Source organism: Alosa pseudoharengus, unplaced genomic scaffold, assembly GCF_046254945.1.
Source record: "Alosa pseudoharengus isolate Yale_2024_CS ecotype anadromous, Long Island Sound unplaced genomic scaffold, YU_APseudo_1.1 YU_APseudo_1.1_scf_15, whole genome shotgun sequence".
Classification (NCBI taxonomy): Eukaryota; Metazoa; Chordata; class Actinopteri; order Clupeiformes; family Clupeidae; genus Alosa; species Alosa pseudoharengus.
Window position 1 is genome coordinate 9,027,389 of NW_027468620.1, and position 9,063 is coordinate 9,036,451.

General features: G+C 40.2%; 2 protein-coding genes across 5 annotated transcripts; both read right to left on the reverse strand.

The window, feature by feature from the left end:
• Positions 1-1,924: 1,924 nt before the first annotated feature.
• fbxo5 (F-box protein 5) lies at positions 1,925-5,771 on the reverse strand. 2 transcript variants are annotated; one of them, XM_076285457.1, is made up of 5 exons: positions 5,370-5,771; positions 3,773-4,437; positions 3,566-3,656; positions 3,141-3,323; positions 1,925-2,560 (listed from the first exon to the last, which is right to left on the reverse strand). In XM_076285457.1, the coding sequence occupies exons 1-5, from the start codon at positions 5,415-5,417 to the stop codon at positions 2,291-2,293; spliced, it is 1,257 nt and encodes a 418-aa protein (XP_076141572.1). In that variant the 5' UTR covers positions 5,418-5,771; the 3' UTR covers positions 1,925-2,290. The 2 variants fall into 2 exon arrangements, with proteins under 2 accessions (XP_076141572.1, XP_076141571.1); XM_076285456.1 differs by having other exon boundaries at positions 3,141-3,326; positions 5,370-5,766.
• Positions 5,772-5,805: 34 nt separating this feature from the next.
• On the reverse strand, positions 5,806-9,063 carry mtrf1l (mitochondrial translational release factor 1-like). Of its 3 annotated transcripts, XM_076285454.1 has the most exons (8): positions 8,869-9,063; positions 8,425-8,680; positions 8,239-8,318; positions 7,949-8,132; positions 7,181-7,344; positions 6,818-6,935; positions 6,494-6,630; positions 5,806-6,250 (listed from the first exon to the last, which is right to left on the reverse strand). In XM_076285454.1, exons 1-8 carry the CDS (start codon positions 8,869-8,871, stop codon positions 6,047-6,049), a joined length of 1,146 nt encoding a protein of 381 aa, XP_076141569.1. In that variant the 5' UTR covers positions 8,872-9,063; the 3' UTR covers positions 5,806-6,046. The 3 variants fall into 3 exon arrangements, with proteins under 3 accessions (XP_076141569.1, XP_076141570.1, XP_076141568.1); XM_076285455.1 differs by lacking the exon at positions 8,425-8,680; XM_076285453.1 differs by having other exon boundaries at positions 8,425-9,063.

The window sequence follows — 9,063 nt, forward strand, 5'->3', positions numbered from 1 at the left end:
TAATCCCGGCCACATTATAAATAACTAATTTGTACATTCTCATGACAAAAAGTGTGTGTGTGTGTGTGTGTGTGTGTGGGGGGGGGGGGGGGGGGGGGGGTGATAGAATTATGTTTCAGCAAAAGTGAATAACACCCCTAACCCCCCAGCATGCAACGTTCATGGTCCTTAGAGTTTCCCATCATTCCTTTTTTAAGAGAACTGTCCACCAACAGTGGTGACTTTAGCTAAAATATTCCTGCTCTTATATCAACCAAGCTGACCTTAACTAAGTCCACAGAGATGAATTACCTATTTGAGTGAACAGACTGGCTACTTATTGTCTCATTCATACTCTATGAGTTTTTAAAAGCTGCTTATCTGCTGATATTTAGGTCCCTCAGTGTAGCTGAAAAGGGATGATTTGTTCAAAATCATGTTATATAGGCTGTATGCATTGCTGGCTACATGAGAATGAAATAAGTACATTTCAAGGCAAATTGATGCCATAAGATGAAATGACATTATGTGTTTTACTCATAACAAGAGAAAAGTGTTGGAATCATATCAGTTCAACCCATTGTATGCAGGAGGTATTTTCACTGACCGTTGTGGAGCCATGTACACAGCTGCATCAGGACAGAACACTATTTTCATCAGGAAGAAAACTATTTTGGTATTTCACGTCAAGGAGAGAAGCATTGCTAAATCAATTAAAGTGCAGCAGGGAGGCTGTATTGTATTCCTTGAGTGAAATGTCCTTGCAAATCAAAATCATCCATTTTGTGTTTCATTACATTTTAATCAGGAGTAGAAATTGCTCTAACACGTGTAAAATTGGCCTGGGGCTATGTTGCATCTAAACAAATATCTAATGTTAAATGTTGTTTCAGGGCACATCAATCACAACTTAACATCCAAAGCCAGCTATCCTCATTTTGCTGAAATAACAGGGGGAAAAACAAAACAGTGATACAGATCTCCATATCTAATCACTGATGGGTTTCAGGATTTGAAACTCCCCATATCCCCCAATAGTTTTGATGACGATGAGAGTGCTGGGGTTTCCAAAGTTTTCAAGTCATGATAAAACATTATGATAAATGCATTATTTGTCTCTTTCGGCACAAATCTCACAAGGGAGACAATTACTGCTGTCTACAAACACCTCTTCTACTCCCGCAGATACTAATTCAAATCTCACCACGTAGCATGGTAATTGTTCTCTGTGGGTGCAGGCCCTTTGATGTCACATTAAACATGCTCCGAGTCCATTTTACAGATCATATATACCATTAAACAATTAAATTCAAGTCTCAAATTCAAGATCAATCAGCACTTGCAAAGATGACAAGGCTGTGGCATGACATTGTGTGACGACCAGTAATCCGTCATTTGGGTCAATGCATTATGGGCCCAATCAGTGCACTTGAAAAAAAAAAAAAAAAAAAAAACTGACCTAGATATTATAAACAGTCAAGTTTAATTCGATCAGTTTGCCAGGCCTAAATGTCTTGGTTTAATAGTGCATACTGTACTTTGATGAAAAGTCACAAATTAAGAAATTTAAAGCAGTGTATTAAATAGGACCTTTTAAACAATGGCCAAATACTAGCCCTTGTACCTTGCAACTTATTTTAAGTTAATATAGTTTAACCCCCCCCCCCCCCCAACACATTTTATTGAGCCAAATACACCCAAAAAAATGCACTAGAATAACTCCTGAATAAAAGATTAGGGAACTGTTTGCGAAATCAAGCAATAGACTATCCGCTAGTTGTTATAATTGTTTGATTTAGGTAGATCAAAACCATTTCAGAAAATCCAAGATAAAAACAAAATTGCCTATAAATTGACAAACACGGAATCTGGCTTTCCCCCCAGATCTTGGCAGTATTGCACCATCTAGGCAATAACTTTGGAATTGCAAAGGAGGCTAGAACAGTAAAATTACAAATATTTTATTTGAAACAAACAAATATTTACATTTTGGACCATATATTTTCCATATGACCGGACAATACATATAAAAAAACACTTATAATATAAAATTTTCACATCAATTCTCTTGTATTTACAAATATAGTCCTTTTATATACAATATCATTGACACCAAACCATTGACATCATTGTTCAGTCTAACAAGGACAGACATGAAAATGGTGAATATAAAGATTTTTTTTAAAACAATCTTTAAAAGACTTTATGGGTTGTGGTTAAGAAAAATAAAACCTGAGTTAATATGAAGCAGCTTGCTCAGACTCCTTGCCTTCCCTTTTGTGCAGTTGTGTGTATGCGTGTACTTGGCTGTTCAGAGTCGGCGAATGTTCCGCTTGCTCTGCTTGCTACAGGGCAGGTGTGTGGCCACAGAGCCCCGAGACCCGGGGGAGCAGGAGCTACCCAGCACACCTGTGCGGCAGGCCGAGGAGCCGTGGAAGGCGCCCAGGCAGAGGGTGCAGAAGTCGTACGCGCAGCTGGCACGCGTGCACACGGCACGCTTCATGGCGGCGTCGTATCGCGCGGGTGAGCTGCACTGCCTACAGGACTTCAACCCTTCGTCATTCTTTAGAGTCCTGGCAGCCTATGGTGGAGACAAGCAACAAGTCAGTCAGCAGCTTCACGGTAATCTGATAAGCAATACTGTTATATGCCTTTTGTTACATTTTGCTTAATTTCTTTGTTTTTTGCCCAAATATGCTTTTTGTAAGTCACTTTGGACAAGTGACAGTCAATCTTAAAACTACAAAATACAATAGGTGACAAGTTAAGCAACATTACGAAACAATGTACTAGTTAGCCAACTATAAACGGTATGCAAACCTGGCAAACACTACCCAGAGCCTTGTTAGCTCTGCTAGATGCTTACTAACATGCAATGCACTATCCTTTAGTGATAGTCAACAATGTCACATTGTGAAAGGTTTCCCTTATTTTTTTGCAGCGTGTTCCAGCCAGGAATATATAACTACATAATGCCCCTGTTACCTCATAATCCTGAGGTAAATTGGTAAATGTTTGCAAACAGGTTTCTGTTTGCCTTGAGTTTTTTGCCAACATTTGCAACAGTCTGAGGAGGTAGTTCTCCGCGAACATTCCGTGGAGCTGGAAGTGTTACTGATTGAAGAACCATATCAGAAAGATGATACTAGGTAAGACCTTACCTCTTGGAATTTGTGGAACTGGCTTGTCTTCCTGAAGGTAGCTTGACCCTGTGGCGTGACTTTGTTCATGACCACCTTCCTATCGGGGGTGCTCACTGGGGTGGACGTTATGCGTTGAATGGACGACAACACCACCCTTGATGGGGCGAAGTCTCGCGAAAAGGAACCAGTTGGTCTGTTTTCCTGCTGATAAATTAGAGAGACTATTTAAGAACTTCAGATCAACAACAGATAGCACGGAGGGGTGTTCACACTAGCACACCAGGCTACTGAATGGGTTTTAACACACTGAACACAGAAACCTGCCCAGCAGGCCTCTCCACACCTTTCCTTGCATGTCATTAACATTGCTTACATCTGGACATTACCATATAACTGCCATTGGATATCTCCTAAGCAACAAAGACTTCCTTAGTACTCCTTACCTGTATTCTCTGTTCAGCTGCTCTGCAGCGCTCAAATGCTGAGCGTTCTTGACGGATGATATCTCTCCAAGTGTTGCTCACTTTTTTACAACTGAAGGAACAAAGAAACACTTCATTTAGAAATGCATTTTTTCGTAACACAAACCAAATGCTGTTGCTCTGAATTGACAGGACAGTGTTGATTCTGTGAATTGACACAACACATACCTAATTAAGTCTGAGTCCTCAACATGCCTCAGTATCCTGCTAAGAATGTGCCTCATGTCTCTTTCCATCAGAGTGCTGAGAATGTCCAGGCATTCCAGACCCATTTTTCCACCGATGACGTTCTGTAGGCCGCTGTTGTTTGCCAGTGTGCTTATGACTGACCAGTCATAGTTCTGGGTCTTTTTAAAGGTTTCTGACAACTTGCGACAAACTTGTTGTTGAAACCTCAGTATGGGAAGAGTGGAGGCTGACTGCCCAATTGTGTCTGGTGTGCTTTCTTCAATAAAGTGAGAAGAGCCACTCTCCTCCAGTCCCTCGCTGAAGGGCTCTCCAAAGTCCACATCGCTGTGCTCATGGTGGCTGTTCTGAAGAGACAGATAGCCACTGTCCTCAGACTGTACATTACCTCCCACAGTCTCATCCTGTAATGTCCTTGCAAGAGTTTCTGGTGTGAGGCATTCTTTGTTTTCTTTGCCTTTAACAGCAGAGTCAAAGTGAAAAGTTACTTTCGACACACCTGGAGAAGGCAAAGACTTCACAGATACCAGTACACATTTTTTCCGGGGAGAGGAATTGTGGTCTGGTTCGTCCGCGTTGAATACACGTTGTTCCGTGCCATATGAAACGAGGGATTCCGCAGACAGGGGGCACTTCATTTCCGTATTCTGGAGGGAAAAAGTGAAATTGGACATCAAAATAACGTTAAACAAAATCACAGCGGTTTTACCTCTTTAAGTGACTGAATGTATTAAAAGATATACTTGTTAGTAGGCAAAAACTACTAACGAATCAGATATGGCTATCGTTGAGAACAGTTTCTAACATACACAGAAATAAAGGGTAATAGAAAAAGACCAAAATATTTAAGGCCAAATTAGTTTAACTACCAAAGTAACAGTGCCCAACCACGTTAAGACATCGCCTTTATATTGTGTAAATTGAGCTAAATATGAGATTTGGCAAGCGACCCATTTCAAGTGGGCTACACCATTTTGTGACTAGGTGACCATGACTAGGTGTAAGCTTTGGTCATCAAAGTTATCTTTTATAACATTGATTTAGTTTCCACGTAGATAATATTGCTGTGCTAATGTTAGTCCAAAAGATGCAGACAATGTCAATACCAACTGCAACTATAGCGTTACACTAAATTATGGATTGCGCGCCATGAAAAACGGGGAGTTTAGCTAACTAGCAACAGCCATATATGCAACATGTTGCTAGTGTACCTACATTGACATGACTCGTTGAGCCACCTAGCTAGCATTCTATATCTTAACTTACCAGCTAAGATTGCTAACGTCAACTCGTGTCATAACTTTCATGCCATGGCATGGTATGCCAATAAAAATAGCTAAGGCTTATTATGGCTACGACACACACCCTTAACATTAAACCGTTTTCGAATTTCACAAAATAGTCAATTGACCTAGCAAATGTATCGTTAATGCTAAAGTTATCAACACAACAAGCCAGCCAAACTCCTGGAGGGATTTCCCAATTCAAGAACAACCTCTGCAAGATATCCTCGCTTGCTATGACTTAATTTAGCAAGGGAACGAAGTAGAACCAGCACAAAATTCTCCATAAGTCTTACCTTTTCACACGAGGACGATCTCTTTCTTTTGCCGCGAATGATTTTCATCTGATATTTTGTTGTTTAGTGTCCACATAAAGAATTTAGCGGCAAACACAGACCCAGTGAATGAGGATGGTGAAAAAGCGCCAGTTAAGAATGGGTTTGAAATACGCGTACAAAATACACTAACCAATGAGAAGCAGCCAGGACTTTTACCTTTAACTGACTGAAAACAGGGAGTAACCAATGAACTACAGGAGATATTCTGATGTCACCACGTTATAACGTAACGCTACGCGCCTGTACGTCCAGCAGTAGCAGAAAGGGAGGCAAATAAACATATCAAGAAATGCAACGCACATTGATTTAAACGGTTTAAAAGTTTGGCGGTATTAAGTGGGTACAGCTAAACACCCTAATGCATTTTCTCTTGTGTTCTCTTGTGGCAACACAGTCGATTGAAAATTTATTTTTATTTATCAGTTGCATTTCAACAGCTTCTTAAAGACACAACACATTAACATGCATTATGTCATAGACATAGATAGGCACGGTGCCTTGATGCCTGTGTTTTAAAACGAATAGTTTTAAATCCGTGCATTACCGGAAATCAAAGCAGTCCAAAACATTTGGCGGGACGACCACTAAACGAGTCCACGGAGAAAAGAATAGAAAACGTCAGGTGACGAGTCAGGTTAGCTCTCACTGTCCCCCAAAAGGTCCAGAAGGATTTCTTGTTGAGAGAACTGTTGTAGAGACACGCTCATTTCTTCTAATAAATCCTCTCCCAAGATAAATCCTCGGACATCATACATCGTTTTCCCAATACGATGATCCGTGACGCGATCTTGTGAAAAATTGTAGGTTCTGATCTTTTCTGATCTCCCTTTGCTTCCAATCTAAAACAAAATTAATTTGAATACATTTTTAAAATATTTATAAAATACTTATTCTTATAAGATGTAACGCAAGATACACACAAACAAAAGCATATCAAGCACTAAAATAGTAATAAAAGCATAACACTAAAGAATATAATTTAAATAGCACTAGGCCTACTTGATCTGCATACACATACAGATAATAGATAGGCCTATGATTCTAGAAGTTAAAGGGCTGACTCTTAAACTTTACTGGCCTACCTGTAGTTTACGTGTCTGGTGTCTTTTACTTGTCTCTTCCTCCAGCTTCATGCTGTAAAGCTTGGCTCGGAGCACCTTCATGGCAGTTTCTTTATTCTTTATCTGGGACCGTTCCTGCTGACACTCAGATACCACTCCTAGAAATCCAAAGAGCCCCTAATTGATTAGCCTACTAAAAATTACAAAGAAAGACTAGTCTCCTGTTGCTGTTTTGTTGTTGTCAATTTTGACTGTCAGTTTATGGTTATGCCTAGTAGACTACACATAGCAAAACTTCACAGTAGCAGATTTGTTGTAAATTTGAACCATTATCCCTCTCCTCACCTGTGGGGATATGGACTATTCGTACAGCACTGTCTGTTGTGTTGACATGCTGTCCACCTGCACCACTCGCTCTCTTTGTCTCAATTCTGAGATCTTTTGCCTGAATGGTAAATGTGATCTGAAAATCGGAATAACATTTATAGTCAGCTAAATATGGTAGCATAGGCCTAACAACAGGAGTATTCTGAGTTGAACATACAGCAAATTTTCAAAAAATTCAACCAGTAGGCTTTTGCTGATATCAAATGAAAGTAGTTTCAGTAGACATTCTTTGCTTCGATACTCTGTATTCACATGGTTCCTTATGGTAGAGGAATGAAACCATAGAGGTCGGATCAATATGGTGATGAATGATTCCCTAACCTCTGTAGGCTGAGGGAGAATTGCAACGGTCATTGTACTGGTGTGTATGCGGCCCTGTTTCTCAGTTTTGGGGACCCTTTGCACGCGGTGGACTCCAGCTTCAAACTTCATCTTCTTATAGCTCAAGGGTCCACTAATACTGGCACTCCCATGTCTCAATCCACCTATTTGGAAAATAATATATATGGACACAGGTATTGATAAAGGTACACCATTATGTGTAGTTCCTTAGTCATTCTCTTGATGACCAACTGTATTGTATGTGTTAGGTATGTTGGATTAATGTAATTCCCCCAGACAGAGTATACTAGATACATGTACACACAAACAGACACTACCCCATCACCAAGGACAGACTGGAGTTATAACTCGGCTATACAAAACAGGAAACATAAAGACTATGCAGGTAAGCCATATACAATAAAGAGATCAGACATAGGCACACACAAGATTTACACCATCTGTCGACTTCAGTCCTGGTTTCTGAAGGTAACAACAGTCAAAAAATAAAAAAATACATACAACAGCAAGAGACCTCACAAATAAGTCATTTGCAGTATAATGTATCTAATATTTTCTCAGATTATTCTGGGATAGTGTTAGCCTGGGTTTCTGCATGCTGCCTTGCCAGGCTAGGATAGTGTATTTTTAGATGATGAAATTACTTCCATCTTAATAAAGCATATTAACAACTCTGTGTCCTTATGTAAACATCCTCCCTTTCAATTCTTAATATTCACACAAAATGATATGTCGGTTCCTGCTGACCTATTTCGCTGGATGTGTACTCCAGTACATCAAATCCCCATCCTTGGAAGGCAGCAAAGCTCTGGTACATGTCAAACATTTCTGATGTAAAGAGCATTGCCTCCTGTCCTCCAACCCCAGCCGTGACTTCAAGGACTAGATCACTCATGTCTGATTCCTCGGCAGGAATGATGAGAGACAGGATCTGAAAGTAATGGGAGAATTACTTCTGGCAAAAGTGTCAAGTAGTTTTGATAATGGAGCCAATGGGACTACTGTTATTAAAACAATGCTGGAGCATATAGGCCCACCGTTTGTCTCAGGTCTTGAATAGCAGTCTGGCAAGAATCTCTTTCCATTTCTGCCAATTCTCGTAATTCTGGGTCATTATCTGAAATGGCAAGCATGTAATCACATTTCAAAACATGTTAAGTGCACAGGAAATCTTGGACAAGGATTTCAGTTTAAGACATAATCAATCAGATCAAAATGTTCACCCTTAAGTAAAGCCTCGGTTTCTTCAAACTCTTTCTGTTTTAATTTGAGGTCTCTGATTTGCTGGACCAACGGCGTTAAAACCGAGACTCGGATGCTCTTCTGACTTAGTTCCTCCTCGCCATGACTTTGATCTTCCATCGTGTTTATGATTTTCAAACTAGCCTCGTACTCATCTTCCATTTTCTTCAAGTATTCCTGCAACGATGGCTTGGAAAAGATTTCCTCCACTGATAAAATCTTCGACAGGAACACTGACTGAGTTACATGAAAACCACGAAACGTTATCATGTGCCCAAACATCGAGAGAGTGTAAGGTGCATTTCTGTTTGTTTGCTGCCTTGCACATATATGTTTGTGGTACAGTCTTTGTAGGCAGGGAGCATGACAGGTGTCAGAGACCCGACTCAGAAAGCATCTCGTAATCCGATCGAACCCACACTTACCATAAAGTGGCATAATCGACCTACTCCTGTTCATGGGTATTCCTCAAAACCACGAATAAAGACCACAGCTGTTGACTGGAACCTGAGAGTGAAATGAGCCATAAAAATATTTATGTACTGTCAATGATGCATTCTGTAGCAGCTAAATTAACTGCAGTATTTGGCTCAGTCTACTATTTTCATGTGTTCTCAAGG

Excerpts from the sequence above, each read along its gene's own strand:
- fbxo5 (XM_076285456.1), bottom strand. The coding sequence starts at position 5,417 with ATGAAAATCATTCGCGGCAAAAGAAAGAGATCGTCCTCGTGTGAAAAG. Across the intron at positions 3,657-3,772 it reads GAGGACTCAGACTTAATTAG|TTGTAAAAAAGTGAGCAACA; the intron begins GTATGTGTTGTG and ends TTGTTCCTTCAG. Across the intron at positions 3,327-3,565 it reads CAGCTGAACAGAGAATACAG|CAGGAAAACAGACCAACTGG; the intron begins GTAAGGAGTACT and ends CTAATTTATCAG.
- mtrf1l (XM_076285453.1), bottom strand. The coding sequence starts at position 8,902 with ATGAACAGGAGTAGGTCGATTATGCCACTTTATGGTAAGTGTGGGTTC. Across the intron at positions 6,631-6,817 it reads AATAGTCCATATCCCCACAG|GAGTGGTATCTGAGTGTCAG; the intron begins GTGAGGAGAGGG and ends TTGGATTTCTAG. Across the intron at positions 6,251-6,493 it reads ACCAGACACGTAAACTACAG|ATTGGAAGCAAAGGGAGATC; the intron begins GTAGGCCAGTAA and ends ATTTTGTTTTAG.